The sequence below is a fragment of the Lutra lutra genome, chromosome 3 (genome assembly GCF_902655055.1).
Source record: "Lutra lutra chromosome 3, mLutLut1.2, whole genome shotgun sequence".
Taxonomy (NCBI): Eukaryota; Metazoa; Chordata; class Mammalia; order Carnivora; family Mustelidae; genus Lutra; species Lutra lutra.
This window is the reverse complement of record NC_062280.1, coordinates 160555701-160574872: the sequence shown is the minus strand read 5'-3', so window position 1 is coordinate 160574872 and position 19172 is coordinate 160555701. Positions and strand designations below refer to the sequence as shown.

At 37.9% G+C, this 19172-nt stretch overlaps 1 protein-coding gene across 1 annotated transcript; it reads right to left on the bottom strand.

Moving 5' to 3' along the window:
- Positions 1-1274: 1274 nt before the first annotated feature.
- On the bottom strand, positions 1275-18466 carry LOC125094882 (UPF0329 protein ECU05_1680/ECU11_0050-like). The gene is made up of 2 exons (XM_047720535.1): positions 18353-18466; positions 1275-1627 (listed from the first exon to the last, which is right to left on the bottom strand). The coding sequence occupies exons 1-2, from the start codon at positions 18423-18425 to the stop codon at positions 1386-1388; spliced, it is 315 nt and encodes a 104-aa protein (XP_047576491.1). The 5' UTR covers positions 18426-18466; the 3' UTR covers positions 1275-1385.
- Between the last annotated feature and the right edge of the window lie 706 nt (positions 18467-19172).

The window sequence follows — 19172 nt, the reverse complement described above, 5'->3', positions numbered from 1 at the left end:
ACCTGTGGTCTCAGGAAAATTAATAAACTACTCTAAACTTCAGGTCCCTCACCTGTAAAAGTAGAGATCGTCCTCCTTACATAGAAAAAGTGTTGTGAGTATTAAATGAGATGATGTGTGTAAACTGCCTGACACAGCTCTCAACATAGAGCGGGCTCTCCATAGATGGGAGCTGTACTTCTTGTTAAATGACCTGATAGAGACTCTCCTGAGAGCTTGCTCTTGCATGGTTTTAAAAGTGAATTTAAAGAAATATGTAAGGCATTTAGTTTCAGCTTTAAAAAATTAAAAATGTATGAAATTTTATATACCAAAACACAAAACTTCCAGGGTATTAGCTGAGGTTTCAGAAGAGGACTTTTTAATTCTCTTTAAGGAAGGTTAAGGGGAAATTTTTACTGTGTTCCTAGGATGGGACTTCTCTTGGCCTGAAGACAATATAAACAAGTGTTTATGATACTCTAGTAAAATGACAATAGTAATGATAATCATAAAATAAATAAAAACGAGCAACATATAGGTGCTATCTTAAACATTTTACAGGTATTATCTGCCTTAATCTTCTCAACAACCTTATATTAGCAATTTTTATTGTCTTCATGATGAGGATTTTAAGAACAGAGAAGTTAAGTAACTTGTTTGAGGTCACACTGTAAGACAGTTATCTGATCTTAGTGTGAAAATGGGGATTAGTAAAAGAAGAGGGTAGTAGAATTCTAAGGAAAAGAGTGAGAATGAGAAGGAGAACAGGGGTCTTATAAGCATCATTTTCTGTTCTATTTCAAAAGAAAGCTCTGTTTTGTTTTTGTATTAACCATCATCATGATCGCCACTTAGTAATCTTCAATTCTCTTTTCTTTAGATCAGCTGGAATATGGACTTTGTGATTCATGCCCAACCTCTACACCATGTTTAAGCAAGGTCATAAACCAGAACACATTACATATGTCCTCTATAAAAATAATTCTAAAATATAAATCTTCATCTTGGTGTTCTTATGTGGTCTGAAGTCCACCTACTTTTGTCCCTAATCATCTATGTTTCATATAATAATGGCACTGCTGTCTTCCCACCTGTTGAGGGCAAAAATGTTAGGAGTAAAAAAAAAAAAAAAAAATGTTAGGAGTAATGCTGAATTTTATTATTTTTCTCACACCCACTCCCAAAGCTGGTCACCATTATCTGCAAATTGTAATTTACATCTAACCGTATTTTAGCATCTTCACTGCTATGCAAATGACGTTGCACTGCTGGCTGCAGTGGTCTCCCCATTGGGTCCCTGCATCGTCTTTTGGTTATTCAGAATCTATTCTTCACATTCCAACCAGCTCATCTTCTTAGGGCAGCTATCAGATCACATTGTGTTAGAAGAAAATAAAAACTCACTACCTGGTCCATACCTGTGTCTCGGATTGCCTGGGACAGTCCTTATTTATACAGGTTGTCCTAAATTGCTCTAGCATCCTATTCTCAATGCTCTCTCTCTTTTTTTTTTTCCACTTCTCCTCCTCCTCTTTCTTCTTCATCTTCCTCTTCTTCTTCTCCACCTTCTTCTTCTCCTTCTTCTTCTTCCTTTCCTTTTCCCCCTCCTCCTCCTCCTTCTTCTTCTGATTGTATCCTTTCCACTCTAAAAATTGACACAGTTAAAGCAATAAATTATATAGCATCTTTAACTATAAAGCTCTAAATAGTCTCAGACCTTGTCCACTTTTCTGCCCTTATCTTTTATATACTTACCCTCCCACCCCCCAGCCTTTGTTCACTTTTTTCTAGCTACACAAACTGTCATTGTACCCCAAGGTACTTCCTGCCTCACGATCTTTCATTTGCTTTCCTCTGTGTGCAGTGCCTTGCCCCAGCAGCTTACAGTGGGTGATTCTATTTCCTCCTTCAGGTCTTAGATCAAACACTACCTACAGAAAGACCATTCTTCACTACCTAACTAATCTGTATCTTCCTTTTGTTTATTTTTTAAATAACCCTGGGCCACAACCATAAATATGTATATATTTTGATTATCCATTTATTTGTGTATTTTTCCTTGTTTATACCATTTTTTTTTCTTTTTAAACACAATTAATGGAATTGGCTTAAGCTTTCTGGGGCTATTATGGGCTCCACTTCTACCATCCTTCATAAACATCTTAGTCACCAACCAGGGAACCAGCTCTTATTTTTGACATGCAGGAATCAAGGAAAGGAATCTACATGGGTGGAATTTGTTTTTATGGCCACAGGTTTTCCTTTAGATATAGGCAATTTATTGTTTTTCTTTTTAAGTCTTATATGGAGGATGGACATCCAAAAAAGGTTTGAGACAATCTGTTAGGGGTCTAGTAAAACTAAGATGCACACCAAAGAGAAATGATAAAATAAGCCTGCTATGTAATACTGGATTTTATGGATGGATCGATAAATACTGCCTGAGATGTTTATAACATGGCTAATGAAGTCCTGCCATAATAATTGAACTGATGGTTTAGCTGAGGCTTGCAACTATTCATTAGAGATGAGGGACTGTAAGTTGATTAAGAAGAGATTTCATGAAAATCTCTGAGTGATTCTTACCAAGTTTTAAAAAGGAGAAGAAAAGCATAAAATGGGTCTAAGAGGCAAAGTAATGGCCCTTCAAAGATGTCCATATTCTAATCCCTGGAACCTGCAAATATTTTGTAGATGTGATTAAGCTAAGGATCTTAAGAAGGGGAGATTAGTCCAGATTTTCCACACGGGCCCCGTCAAATCACAGGAGCCCTTAGAAAGTGGAGAAAATTTCCCATCTGTAGTCAGTCAGAGGAAGATGTGACTGGGGAAGAATGATCAGAAAGAAGCAACACTGTTGGCTTTAAGGAAATGAGAAAGGGGCCACAAGCCAAAAAAAATGTGCATGTTCTCTAGAAACTGGAAAAGCCAGGAAACAGAGTCTCTCTAGAGCCTCCAAAAAGAAACACAGCCCTGCCAATACTGGGATTTTAGCCCAGATATCCACGTTGGACTTCCACAGAACTGTAAAATAAAAAATTTGTGCTGTTTTAAGCCACTAAATTTAGGTAACGTTTATAGAATAACAGAAATTTAATACAATGAAGGAAATGACAGAATTATAATTCTGCCTTTTCTCTATCACTGTTCAGATTATGAGAAGAAGGAATTTTAATTTTGACTTAGTTTGTACCCCTAGACCAACAACTCCACCATTTCCCTCAACCCTCAACCCCTGGTAACCACCATTCTACACTGTTTCTATGAATTCAACTTTTGAAAAGATTCCTCTTATCATGAGATCCTACAATATTTGTCTTTCTCTGTCTGGTTTATTATGTTTTACGTAATGTCCTCCAAGTTCATCCATGTTGTCATGGAAGGATTTCCTTCTTTTTTAAGGCTGAAGAATATTCCTCTGTGTGTGTGTTTATGTGCATGTGTGTGCATGTGTGTATGTGTCTATGTCACCTTTTTATCCATTTATCTGTTGATGGACATCTAGGTTTTTTTCTCTATCTAGCCTTTCGTGAGTAATGCTGAAATACACATGGAAGCAGATATCTCTTCCTGATAGTGATTTTATTTCCCTTGGATATATACCCAGAAGTGGGATTACTGTATCATGTACTAGTTCAATTTTTAATATTTTGAGTACTATCCATATTGTTTTCCATGGTGGCTGTATCACTTTAGATCCCCAACGCCAATGTATAAAAGTTTTATTTTCTCTACATCCTCATCAACTGTTATTACCTTTTGTGGATTTTTGTGTGTGTGTGTGGGTGGGGGGATGATGGGAGAAAGGGGGAGTGAAAAAAACACCCAGAAATTATGGTCCAACAAGACAGACAGCATCAGCAGTTAAAACTACAGTGGTTTCTCCGTTGAGCATGCATTCACAAGGCATTATTTGCTTAACAGTGAGAAAGCCTCTGTTGTGTTCTCTGTCACAATATTCACTTCATAGTGCAAATAACTACTAGTATTGTGTTCAACTTACGATTCCAGGAGGAAAGGCACAACTTGGCAAAAAAGTTTTTTTGGATCCTAAAGTCAGGTACAATAACACAGCCAAACTGTTGATAACTGTCTTGATCTACTTTTCCAGACAGAAAGAGACTTCTCCACTCAGAAATTATGGTATTTTTCTCTCCTTCCTTATTAAACCATTAGAGCAATGTTTCTCCATTTGCTTAATATCACATATACAAAGGGGGGGTTAAAAAAAGAATCACAAAAATGTCTTGAATGTTCTGCTGCTCCCACCATACATCAACTCAGGTGTTTTTTTTTTTTTTAAAGATTTTATTTATTTATTTGACAGAAAGAGATCACAAGTAGACAGAGAGGCAGACAGAGAGAGAGAGGGAAGCAGGCTCCCTGCTGAGCAGAGAGCCTGATGTGGGACTCAATCCCAGGACCCTGAGATCATGACCCGAGCCGAAGGCAGCGGCTTAACCCACTGAGCCACCCAGGCGCCCTCAACTCAGGTTTTAAGACAAGCCATCAGAACACTCCAATGGTCATAAAATAGGAAAGCAGAGATGATGGACACAAAAATAAGAAGATAAATGAAGTAGACAAATTAAAGCTTTCACACCTATGACTTGCCTGTTCCAACCTCGTAGCCTTCATGCAATACTCAAAAACAGTCTTCAGCACTACCTGGTATATAAGCTGCGCCAAGGACATTTTTGTACAAATTAGTGTGTGAACCTATAAGAAACATGCCCTTCCATGAGTTTCTTCAAGAATGACAACCCAGTTTTTCAGTTGAGTAGGCACTGGTGAACTAAATTAAGTCACCAGAGGGTCCTTGCTCAGGGCTGCACCTCCCTGGGTGGCTCAGGAAGGAGGCATCTGGAAAGCATAGGAGACATTTGGCACTCTTGGGGCTCCAATGGGACTATATTTAAATAGACAGTCACACATACTGACTCCCGAAGGACTGAAATCAATCCAGTTGAGGGTATCTTACTTAAGATTCAAAGGCTGAAGGAATTTTGTAATTCTACAACCTTAGTTTAAAAAAAAAAAAAAAGATAGTTGCAGAGTTGGGGGTCGTACAAAACAGACCCCTAAAGAGATGCCAGAGCGTGCCCATGTACCTATATACAGTACCAGGGAAGTAAATTTTTTGCTAATAGCCATCCTAATAGTGGTGACGTGGTATCTCATTGTAATTTTGATTTACTTTGCCCTGATGTTACTAATTTTTATTTTTACTACTTTTTCATATATACCTGTTGGCCATTTGTATGTTTTCTTTAGAAAAATTATATATTGCAGTCCTTTGTCCACTTTTAAATCAAATTTTTGTTGTTTTTGTTGTGCTTGATTTGTAGGAGTTTTCTTTTTTTTAAGATTTTTAAAATTTGTTTATTTACTTATTTATTTATTTATTTGACAGTAAAAGAGAGAGAAAGAATAAATAGGGGGAGCTGGAGGCAGAGGGAGAGGGAGAAGGCTTGCCACTGAGTAGGTACCCTGATACACATCTGGATCCCGGGGTCCTGGGATCATGACCTGAGCCAAAGGCAGACACCCAACTGACTGAGCCACCCAGGTGCCCTGAGTTGTATGAGCTTTTTATAGATTTTAGGTATTAACTCCTTATCAGCTCTATAATTTGCAGAATATTTTCCCATTACATAGGTTGCTTTTTCATTTTGTTGATTGTTTCTTTCTCTGTACAGAAGTTTTTTAGTTTGATATAGTCCCACTTGTCTATTTTCACTTTTTTGCATGTGCATTTGGTGTCATATCTAAAAAATCATTCCCAAATCCGATGTCAAGGAGCCGTCCCCATTGTTTTCCTAAGCACAACAAATTTAAGCTCCTTGAGGACAGTGACTTCTCTACTCACAGTTTTGCCCCTAGGCCCTAGAATATGGCCCTGCACAGAATTGGATCAGCGCAGATGAGGTTTAGATGTCTGTACCCCATCCCTGAGCAAGTTTCCACCGATAGCCTATTACCAGAAGAATGTCACTGACAATTAATTTAGAGATGGAGAAGTCACACAAGAAGACGGGGAGGGGATGTTCTTGAACAGCATCTTGACCTCAGTAGTGGCTTTCATGTTGTCAGTGAAAGACCAATGCTGCCAAAACCTCAGGACCTAACCTCTGACCATCTAGGCATTGGATCCACAAGATCCCACTTGCCACATCTGAGATAACATACCTGGTTCAATGCTACAGGAGCTTTGAATCTCCACACAAATCTACTTATCTACTGCATTGAGTTGAGTCACTATGATACCCATAGACACTTACAAATCCTAATTGACTGTACAATCATAAAAATTTAGCATATCTACTTATATTTGAAGACAATGAGGAAGAATTTTAGAACACTCTGATATTGGGACAAGGAGAGGAGACATCATAAATGATTACATGAAAAAATACCAAGAAAGGTCAAGCAATTAAATGAATTACATTTCTTTTTTGATTTGCTCTTGGATATTTTTAAGTCATTCCAAGTCAAGATACATAGTAACTGCCCCTCTATGAACCCTTGCAAAATCCTTGCTTCAGCTCCCTTGAATTAGAAAATTCAGATTTTTTCTTGCCTGAAAAAATTATCATTAATAATTTTTACTAGAAATTGACTTCTCGAGGTAAAAATTTCCCCAGTTTCACAGACATTTTACCCAATAACTGAAGAGAATCTTGAATAATCAGATTTCTAAATTTAATTTCTTCATTAGTTGATTTTAAAAAGTATCCAGAAATATACTGAGATGTTCAGATATTCTTTAAAAGATTTATTTATTTATTTGACAGAGAGAGAGAGAGACAGCAAGAGAGAGAACCCAAGCAAGTAGGGTGGGGGATCCCCATCGAGCAGGTAGCCTGATGAGGGGCTCCATCCCACGACCCTGGGATCATGACATGAGCCAAAGGCAAATGCTTAATAACTGAGCCACCCAGGTACCCGCAGATTCTTTTTAATAGCAGGGATTAATGTTCTCTTCCAAGATCAGTCACATCACCACAATTTGCAAGGAAATAATTTTTATCAGGGTATAATATATATGTCAGTTCAAAATTTCTGAAATTACCAATTTATTAGCTTTATGGAATATATTATTTCTTGGTAATCTTCAATGTTCTATACATCACTTACTCCCTGCCCCCAAGTTTAACACTTCTTGAAATACCTGAGATGTTTGGTGAGTATCATTTAACCACATTCTTGTTAACACACTTTCTACAAAGTATTTTGATTATTAACAAAAAAGAGATATCACAAATATTAAGTGAATGAATTGTGAATAAGTTTTTCCAAACCATTTAACTCTCATTCTTCTGTTTTTCCTTGTGTCCTAGTGGGTGAAGAGTCAATGTTCTTCATTGAGGCTTCTTACTGATTTCTGTGGCCTGTAGTGTGGGACAGTTTGTTGGATGAATGTGAATAAAAAAAGGGCAGCCCTTGAGAGCTTATTAGAGAAGCAGAAACTCTGGCATTACCTGAACCTAGTGAATTGGACTCTGTATTTAAAGATCTTCAGGTGATACACACAGGGTCAAATTTTGAGAAACACTGCTCTGGAATATAATCCATTTGGATCAGGGTAATGGGACTGATTTTCTGGTAATGCTGAGACCATCATACTTCTCAGTCTTGTTATTCTCAGTCATCACACTGTAGGCAAGCACCTCTGGGAAATATCTTCCATTTATCCTTACCATGCTGCTGTTTTGCCCTTCTCTGAATCATGGAGCCCCATGTCACTTTCAATCTGTTCTACAGGACCCTGGTCATCTTAATAACGGTCTTGGTAATAACAGCAAGGAACAATAGCAATGATGGCACTGATGATGATAGAATGCTTCTTCCAGCACCTGTGATTTAAGTAACACCTTCTAATTCAGGGGGGAAAAAAAAAAAAAGATACAAATTACCTACAGCTTTCTCAGGAGGCTGTTGCTGATTCTATGGTACCTATGGTACCTCAGAATCTTGAGAACATGCTCAACTACTTTTTTGCTCTGAGATACATTTTTTTTCGAAAACTCTTCCTTCCATTCTCATAGAAATGGCTTGGTCTTCTGAGGCTTGTGATTTCAAGCCAGTCAGTCAGCCCTTCTCATCACTTCTCTTACCTTCTGCCTTCTTTGCCACTCTTTCTTACTCTTCAAAGTCTTTGAACCTGAACCCTCTGCCTTTCCTGGCAGAACTCTGTCATCCACATGATTCAACAGCAGCATTGTGTGATCTCAATTTTAATGACTTTTATCTCCATGCTTTTTATCTCTCTTTCAAGGAAGCAACTGGACTTTGGCATTATCTGAAATTGTCATACCTCTGCAATCAGTATGATGTTTAAAGAAACGACTCTATAGCATTAGAAAAATCATACAGACCTCCTTCCTAGTTTTGCTCAAAGTCCATCATTATTATAATTTTCTTGGAAAAACTTTGAACTATTTTGATCCTCTTCCTCTGTCACACATGCCTGGCAGATCCTAATTCTACTTGACCCAACTCTGTGTCTTCTGAGCAACTTCAGCTAAAGAAGTGAGTATTATTGGAGAAAACTTCAGAGGTTATTCAATTGCTCTGAAATGCTTTTTTTTCTTTTTCCTCTCTGAGAAAATTGTAGCTTCTCTTTTTGCTCCATAGTCCTACATTGTCCCTCCACCTCATTCCCAACTGAAAGCCTTACCTAGATAAGAAGGAGACAATAAATGTTTTCAGGGAAGAACTGTTATGGTCCTGCCCGGAACTGTTAAAAACAATATGTGAGTGTTACTGACCATTGATTTGTGCGTGACACTTCACATATCCCCTCATTTCATCCTTACAGCAAACCTACAAGGTAGTTGTCTTATTGCAGATGAGAAAACCGAGGAAGTGGGAGGTGAAATAACTAACCGCATTCTTACTGGAGTCTGGAATCAAACCAGGTCTGACTCTAGAGCTGAGACTTCAGTTTGCTTTCAAACCATAAACTGCTATGCACAGGCTTGTTTCATTGCCGTAATCTTCCCAACAAGTGGTATGTGCCAGACTGTTTTGTGGTATTGTGGATGAATAATTATACCACAAGAGAATTACCAGAAAATTATGATTACTATCAATGTGTTTTTCTGTTCAAAGTCTACTGAACCTTGTCAGGAGCTCATAGTTCTAGTCTCTGCGCTGAATCTTACTAAGTCTTCCATCTTGAGCAATTCCCTTATTACTACGAAGACATTCACATACTGTTTTCAAAATGAAGAGGTTTGAGCACTGAGGATACTCCCAGTTCTTACACATTAGAAGTATTAATGACCATAGGCACTGATCCATTTTGGATTGTGTGGGAATTAAAGATATCCAGAAAAATCTTTGATGCTGCATTCATTGAAAAGTTGGGTCTATGTCCTTTCTTGAATCTGTTGAGGGCTCTGTGACTACTCTGATTGGTGGAATATGGCAGAAGTGACTTCGTGCCACATTCTATCTCTTGGAGTACTCATACTTGAAACTCAAAGCTGCCATGTTAGAACTGTGATCATCCTGCTGGAGAGACTACATGAAGAGGTCCTAAGAACCCCTAATGAGGGAGAATGACCTGGTGGCCATTCCTGCCAAGGCACCAGAAATGCTAGTGAAGACATTGTGGATCTTCTAGACCAGCTCAGCTGACAGCTGGATATATACAGTAACAACATTTGGTGCCATTTAGAACAGAAAAATCATTCAGCTAAATGGGCCCTTAATTCCTGCCCTAATAACCATGGGCACAGTACAATAACTGTTGTTTTAAGCTACCAAGTTGCTGTGGTTTGTAATGTAGTGGATAACTAGAATAGATTCCAGTTCCACTCATGAGTTTAGACTGTTAGGTTTGCTTTCCTGCCCAAAACAATTGCAGAAGGAATAAAACAACAAGTATAAACAAAGTGAGTAATTGAATCTTCTACACATCAGAGAGAGAAAAAAAAGTTTGCCCTGAAATGTCAGATTCTCAATGTTTGTACATGCTTCAGTCCAATTAAGAGTCTCCTGAAATGAAGCAGGTAGGAAACCCAACAGGCATTAAATGAAGGTGCTGACAGAGCCAAAAGAAACCCTCATAATTAGGGACTTCTCTTAGGAGGTGGGTTTGGGAGCACAATTTGTTCCTCTGTCCCTTCCCTACTTGCTGAATGTTTTTGTTTCTCTAACCTTGAAAAATAAACTCTACTCTGATAGTGATGGCATGAATTGGAGGATATGTCCTGGCCTCACTCAGGGCCTATATGAAAATTACTTGCATCTAACTAGTAAAACTAGTTATGTAATATTAAAACTAGCTAACAGAATATTTTCTGTAGAATGAATTTAGCAATTAAGAGACTAACTCTCCTTTCCTATTTACTTTTTTTTTTTTTTTTTGCGATACATGCTCAAGAGACAGAAATAGTAATACAAGTATGAATCAGTACAATCTGATGTGCGTGAATGAGGGGTACTTGCAAGGGACTCTGAAAAAAACAAATATATCTATCTGACACCTGAAGTTAGACCATGGAGGAAGCATTCCTAAAAAAACATATGGGAGTTATATAGGCTCTAGAAAAGCTGTTTCCTTTATGAAGCTGCTCCCAAGTAGGTCCACAGCCAAGCTTCTGGTTGTAAAATTGGGGCTACTTTGATCAATGGGACCAGCACTTAAGAAGAGACACCGAAAAGAGTAAGGACCAGGTGGGACCCTCTCTGTTGTTCTGTCATGATGTCTGATTATAAGGACCTTCTGAGAGATTGATTTGTTTCCTTTTCACCTCCAAAATCTCTCAAAGTTTCTTTTCTTTCTTTCTCTCTCTCTCTCTCTATTTTTTCCCCCATTCTGGCAATTTAGAATCTTATAGGGTATAGAATTCTTGGAAAAAATTTCCAGACTAAGCCCAGTTAACATTTCCCAGCCCATGACCATGTGCCATATACAGTTTTGGGAGCTTGAAAATAAGCAGTAATTTTCTGACTGAAACAGTTAATACTTTGGAGGCTTTTCCCCACCCCCATTCTATACAGATTGTCACAAATAAAAATTAGAGGAAGAGAACAGTCAAATCTACATGTTACAGCTAAAGGACACATTTACATGTTTATGATATCTGTTGGCATTGTGAACAATCAGTATATTCTACCAAAGGCATAAATCTTCATTAATGTTTGTGTAGATAATAACTTCTTAAGAGCTATAAAATTTCCCCATATTAGCATTCTCCATGCCATATTGAACCTCTATTTATTCAGAGGGGTTTTATGAAAAAAGAGGGTAAAATGTTTCAAACTTGAGAACTTAACCTTTAACTTGGAGGTGTCTATACTTAGTGTAATCTAATATTTGCTCTCATTTGGTGACCAAATCTAAACCTTTTAACTCCTTGGGATTGTGCTACATATAGCATTTGGTTCTAGACTGGAAATTTAGACAAATTAATCTTGATTCCAAAATATTATCTTCTGATTATCTAGGATCAGAACATTAAGAAGATTATATCTATATAATAAATATCTACATAATATATAGATCATATAGATAATATGTATATTATACATATTAGTATATGTATAATATAGTATAAGTATAATATAAGTATTATACATATTAGTATAAGCATTAAAGATGTAGGAGGACCACAAGTTTCTCAGGGAATTGAAGAGAAGGGGAGTAAGTGCCAGTTCTGTCTTATGTGGAATTTGCCACTGGGTATATAGTAGAGCTCATTTTAAATCATTTTGATTGGTCCCTCAGATCCTTGCTGAAGCCAAACTTAAAAAAAAAAAAAAAGCATAACTTTATTAAAGAAGCTAAAAGAACTATAAAAATTAAAATTAAAATAATATTAATAATAACATGGCACTGATTAATAAATGAAAATTACTTTAAGTCCTTTGAAAAAGACCTAGGGGATACCTGGCATTTTGCAAAGAAAATATGGTCAAGTCATTTCAGACAAGCATAAGGACATTTAACGAAGATATATGTGGAATTTTGACTCCTCTGAAGCACTTTGAATTCCAATGATCCATTGAGACATAAAGGATACTCTTTGAACCTCACTCTTCTAAGTCAGCATGTCTGTTGTATCGACTAGGACTGTAGGTAATCTGCTACCTTCCTCCCTTTGGAATGAAGCAGTTTCTTATCTTCAATTTCTTCTCACTGGATGCAGGATTTTCATGGTACCTATTCCACTCTATCTTTAGAGAGAATGTAAATCTCCCTAAAGGAACTAGAATCATCGTTTAAAGCCTTGCACTTAGCTGCAGAATGATTCAAGCAGAGACAGTAACTCCCTTACCAGTGATCCTTAATTTTGACTTACAGATTTTGGCTCTGTAGGAGACATTTCTGTGTCTCTGTTCAGGCAGTCCCAGGCTTCCCTGATGAGACTGATAGAAAAGGCATTGACTTGCATCAATTGAAAGGTTTTATGACTGGACTGAGATCAGAAATTCATTTTACAGACCACTGAACAATTGCTAAATGCCTGCTCACTTCAGTTTCCAGCCATTCACTAATAATTTTAGTCCTGGGGTGGATTTTATGAATACTGGTCAAATGCCACAATAGTGAAATGTGAATTATTGGAAAAAGGATGATTTTGCTTTTCTATGTGACCTCATTGTCCTCTAAATTTCCTTTACAATTTGTTGGTTGTGAATTTCTTCTTAATCCATGAAAGCAACTAATTTCACATATTAACATTCTCACTGTCATTTGAGATTAAGGACTTTGTAATGGATTGAAATAAAATTAAAATAAAAATTAATTTACCGTATATTTTATCTTCTGTCTGGAATTCCGTTTTTATATGGTTAGACTGTTAAATGCTGGCTATAGGGGACTATTTTCTTTCGGTAGAGACTTTAAATATAATATCTGTTTTAAAATACTTGTAGATACTTACCAAAATCACTAGGGTACTATGAATTTTGACCTTTGTGAATCATAACATGGCCACCAGCTAACTTTGAAGTATGCAGATATATCAGTAGTTCAGCGATGGAAGGCTAAATTGTTCCCTAAAATTCAGTGGTTTAGAAAGCAAAAAAGTTTGTTGGTGTTTTGTTTTGTGTTTTTTCTCATGCACCAGTCCAGGGTGGGAGTTTCATGTTGGCTCCACATTCAGGGTCCTAGGCTGTCATATACAACATTTGTTTTTAAGGACATGGACAAGTCCATTTAGCTGGAAGGGGTAAAGAGGACGAATGGGGTATTTTGGAAAGATTACGGAGAAATTTAGAAGAAAAAAAGTTTTTTATTATATTTTTCCTGGACTGTGACAGCTACAGCTTTTTGGTAAAACTCAAGGGAAGGAGAATGAACCATGAAAAATGATTCATATTGAACCTCATGCCAATATTGGTGAGTGGAGGATTTGAACCAAATTTTTAAAGTGACATTTCATATAGTAGTGATGTCTTGGGACATTCATACTATTACGTTAACATAGCTCTGCGATTAGGGATGACACACTGAGAGATCAGGGGCCATGTATCGCTGAGTGCTAATAGCACCGGTAAGAAAAAACACATACACGCCATTGGAAAAGATGGAAGAGAGAAAAGTGTGAAATGAGATACAAATCAAAGGGGTAACGGAATAGCTGATATTTTTGGTAGTCTCCAACAAATTGAATAAGTGATAGTTGAAGATTGGGAAGCTATCGTCATGTTCATAATGGAAGAAATTTTAAAAACAAAAAAGTAAGATGATTATCCACTAAGTTGTCTTAAAATGTATTTCTCAGACAGTTTCTGAGATAAGTGACATCTCCAAGAGATACACTGGACTCTGCTACTAATGAGAAGCTTGATGCTACTGTGTTTTAAAAGGCATGTTATTTCATCGCTCTGGAATTACCTGGGGCAAAGATACTATAAACACACTCAAATCCCCATTGCACATTGGCTAATGACACGCCTGCCTGACACAGGCCTGTGTCCCCAACCTTATCCACCTTCTACATCAGGAGAAAATCAAGATCATTATGGTTATTTTTTCCACCTGCTTTAAGCCCTCATTGAGTGAGAGACCCACGTTCAGAGGAAAAAGAGAGGGGGCGGGGAAGGTGGGGGGAATCTGTTCCCTCCATAATCTAGTTTTAAACCATTCACAAAGAACACGCACATAGTTCATTGTCTTTCTCTCTTTCTCTTTTATTTCTCTTTTCTCTTTTTCTCATTCAGAAACAAAGGAATTTGTATAAAAGTAGTTGCTTTCCTGTTATAGGTTGAAAAAGGAAACAGAATATTGATTACATAGTTAGGGGAGCATTCTTATGACTTGATATAAAGGAGATACATGGAAAAGAGATCCTAACATGAGAAGTGTGCTTGAATGATAAAATATGCACATTAGAAAATATAACAAAAAGTATATGTCTTTTATATCTTTTTTATTATTTTGCAAAACTGGGATAAGGCATATATGTAATATTTAAGAGAAACAGTTTTTACATGAGGAATCAGATTATATTCAAAGTATCTCACTAGATTTTGTCTTTATTTTTAAACCATAACTTAAATAATAATTTTATGATGAGATCACTCACAAGTTAGGCAATTTTATTGTGTTTTCTGGAATGAACATTTCATAGTTATAACCAAGGACATCATCAAAGTATTTGAGGTGAATAAGAATCAATTTTTAGTATGTGTGGTTTTGCTATCATGAAGACGCATGTACTTCTCACATTAAGGCCAGAAAATTCAATTAATGATTATGCTAACGTAAAACATTAATGTTTATTTTTGAAAATTAAATTCAGAAAGCGTCATCTTCTACCTTCAAATGCACTGACATTTCATTAATTAAAAAATGAAGTTTGTCTTTCCTGTATTTTTCTGTCTGGACTGAGATCATGGTTGTTGACCTCTGCCAGCTACCACAGCAGGACTGTGTGAAACTCTCTGTGCCTCCCGGCACAACAGCCACCTCCCACAGCAGGCGTCCCTGCAGTTGGTGGACTGACACCCGAGGCTCACCTATTTAAAGAAGGAAACCAACTGATGCAAAGTAATGTCAATTCTGAATCTTGACAGACGAATGGATTAGATGTGAAGTTGATTTATCACAGTGAGGACAATATTTTCTTTTAGTTATTAGAACAAATCATCAGATTTGGGTTTATTAAAAAAATGAAATAAAACTTCCACTATCAATTCACAGGGGTTAGTTTTTTGCTTTTCTCTTTTGTTGTCCAGTAGACAGAGTAAGTTTTCAAGCCAATTAAAAAATGTGTAGGTTGTAACTCTTAATTGACTGTTTATCCATTTGCCATATCCAGCCCTAACCCAATGCCTTCCACAGAATGGAAACTCAGCTGTGCTGTTAAATTGCTGCTTGGCTAAGCGCTCTGTGAAGAAGAACGTGGCGATGAGCGGTCAAGGGCCATTATGACTTAAATGCACACGAAGGTCATCTAAAGTTGGCTTAATCTTTTCCCCATTTTCCACAGTCTGTTTAACAGTCACTACCATTGACATTCATACTTTTCCCCACCTCTGCTAGGATTTGGTCTGACCTCATGGAAGCAGAGGGGGTCTGTTTTGAGGTGCAGCTGGGGAGAGCTCCTGTCTGTTTAGGGATTAACCAGCATCACCACACACTGAAGAGTGATTAGTTTAAGAAAAAGAAGGGAAAGAAAGGAACAATGAAATTAGTTGACACAGCAGTCTAAGAATGCTAAAGAATTTACTATAATGAGTTTCCGAAGAGGATTCCAGCAAACTTTTCAATCTATTCTAGAAATCTAGAAATTATTCTAGAAACTCTGACTTTGGATTCCCTGGCATCTCTTTTCTTTCTTTCTTTCTTTTTTTTTTTAAAGATTTTATTTGCTTGACAGACAGAGATCACAAGTAGGCAGAGAGGCAGGCAGAGAGAGAGAGGAGGAAGCAGGCTCTCTGCAGAACAGAGAGCCTGATGCGGGGCTCGATCCCAGGACCTGGGGATCATGACCTGAGCCGAAGGCAGAGGCTTTAACCCACTGAGACATCCAGGCGCCCCTCCCTGGCATTTCTGATCTTGAATGGATTTTAGTTTGCTTACTTATTTATTTACCAATATAATAATATTTCAAGTGAAAAACAAATGTGGGCTTAGTAAGAAGAGACTTTATTAGACAGGAGTTTGTAAGTAGAGGGACAGCATTGTGGGGCATCTCAGCCATAAAACTGCAAGACTCTGAGAGTTAGGCTGTTGGGTCCCCCCAAAACAGGGTACCCCAATAATGGGTCTGTGATTAAAGGAGCGAGACTGATACAAAGCGAAGGTCAAGCAAAGCTTTATTTCGCACCAAGCATCAGAAATCAGACTGACCGTCAAACAGACCGGTCGGGGCCACCCTTACAGAGAGGATGACCTCTCCCTGCTTTCCAGACTAACTTTTATAGAGCAAAAGCCATGTGGTTGGGCCTGGCCACACACAGGTGGCCAATGAGATTGTAACATGCACAGGAAACTCCACAGTGATGCTAGGCGACCAATTGAATTACAATTTACCCTAGTAGACATTTGATTTAGCCTATCACACCTTGGTTAGGATTGGCGCCAAAAGGCTCCCAAAGGGCGGGGGCACATACTCCTTTGTAGCTAGGAGACAGTATGCGCCCCCACTGTTGAATACCTCCACCTGGCCTGACCCACCCTTGTATTTGGACTTTGTTGCGTGGGACTGGTTTCCCGGACTTGCTTTTAAATAAGTTCCCCTGCGGGGGGGGGGGGGGCAAGGGGGGCAAGGTCAATTTAAGTTTTACAACAAAATATCAGTTCAACCAGGGTGGGGCTGCTCTGGCTGAATAGGCCCTTACAAGGCAGGAAATGGTTTTTCTTTTTTAGTGAGGAATTAACAGGGCTACACAGGACTGGGTTTAGGAAAGTAGGATGAAAGGGTGGCCTTATAGGATAGTAGGTCAGAAAATATTTAACAATACGGCCAGCATATTCTCAGGATGGACTGTACACTGGCTCTGGTGAGTCAAAGTTCCTCCTGGGAAAGGAGAAAGACTTAATAGAATTTTGTGTAACACACATTTTGTTCTGATTGATTAGTGGGGATAGTAGACCAGCTAATAAAATCATGTGGCAGAGAACGGAAATTTGAACACAAGGTCTATGCCTGGCCTTGTCATGGGTAAACAAGGGGGAATATCCATATGTTAAAAGGTTTCAAGTACCCCCAACAACTTTAAAAAGAAGATTAACTTTTACATAAAGGAGAAATAAAAGGAATATAATTTATAATAAAGTAATATGTATTTTAAAAATGTAAATACTCAGATATGAATTTACCAGAAGTCAGAACGAAGTACATGAAATTATTTAACAATTTTTTTAAGGATTATATTTATTTATTTGACAGACAGAGATCACAAGTAGGCAGAGAGGCAGGCACAGAGAGAAAGAAGAGGAAGCAGGTTCCCCACTGAGCCTAGAGCCCTATGCCAGGCTCAGTCCCAGGACCCTGGAATCATGACCTGAGCCAAAGGCAGAGGCTTTAACCCACTGAGCCACCCAGGTGCCCCTGTACATGAAATTATTGTGTCTGTACACAGAGTCACCCAGAGTGGGAAAAGCTACAAGAAAGAAAGAAAGGAAAAAATAGGAAAAGAAAAGAAAAGAAAGAAAAAAGAAAAAATAAAGAAAAGAAAAGAAAAAGAAAACCAGATTTAACCAGGTGTTTCTTTGGAGATTTAAAATCTATGATCAGCATGGCCATTAGAGACATGATTTTCTGTAATGATGATCAAATCTTGGTAATGTTTCAAAACAAACATATAACAGTCTTCCCTGAATTTAAAAGTTGGCTGCATTCCTGGATGATGCATTTCTATTAAAACCGTGTGAAAATGTTTGTGTCCGTATATATAATGGAGTAGATCACCAGGCTCACGTAATTATAAGCAATTGTCTCACTGATATACAAGCATGAGATGGGCATAATTTTTTTTTCTCATGTGGGACCTGAACAAGATGGCCTTAATTTTTCCCTCAGCTTGAGTCAACTTCAAACAAGCTTCTTCCTGACTCTAGGCACCTAACCTGCTTTACCCCCAGAGCATTTACTTTAGCAAACAGGCAATTGTAAATTATTCCTCTGCCTGTTAAAGAGGCAGATCTTCTTCCGACACCTCTCCAGTTTTTAAAATCAGTTCTAAAATCCAGTTTCTCAAAGACCTGGGAGCTGTCTCTGGAATGTAATCATCAGGGAAGACAGGGCCACTATCTTTCATTCTCGGTAGGAGGGCAGGGATGGAGGAACATCGATAAGCAACAATTAGTGAACACAGAAGGCCTAATCACATTGAACAGACGGCCCATAGTTGTCTAGTATTTTTCCATTAGTTCATCCCAATGCTTAAAAAACACTCCTACCTTTTGTTTCAGAGGCGTTCAGCTCAATCTCTCTACCCCTTTGCAAAAATTTGGGGTGAAGTCTTCCTTGCATGTCCAACCGATCTGGTGCGTTTGGAATCTACTGAAGCTGCAATTGACCCACACCCCACACCCTCCCACTAAATGTCAGTGACTTCTCCCAGTTGTAGTATAAACGAAAACCTCCAACGCCATTTTTCAAAATTCCTTCTGCACATGGTATGACTTTCAGGAGATCCATTGATTTAAAGGATCTGACACCTGAGCACCAGAGTTTATAACCTGCTTCCATACTACTACTTGATTATAACCTGGAGAAAGTTACTTAAATTCTCTAAAACTTACTTTTCTGCTCTTTGTAAATACATAGTATTGATGCCCACCTTATATATGACTAGTCCAAACCTAAACCTAAACTAGCACCACTTTATACACAAATTACAGGGAATTATCACAGCACACTTGTTTTTAAGTTATCTAATTCAAAAGCATTTGAGAGAGAGAAAGAGGCTGAGCACACTCTGAGTGACTGGAGGAAGCAGGTGGTTATAGGCTTCCCAGACCTCCTGTAGAAAGCTATTGAAGAACTAATTAAGGGCCAAAGAAAACATTGCCTAAACAAAAAGTTAGATGTAGCTGGGAGACAAAGGCAAAACAACAAACAGGGGAAGGGTGAAAGCTTAGTAATTTCCGCTGAAGAATTCTAAGGACCAAAAGACTTGAATAAATTAATTTCTAAATATGCCACTTTCAGAAAATTTTGCATAAAATATATTAGTAAATACATCATGCATCTGGACATAAATCCATTTAGAACTGT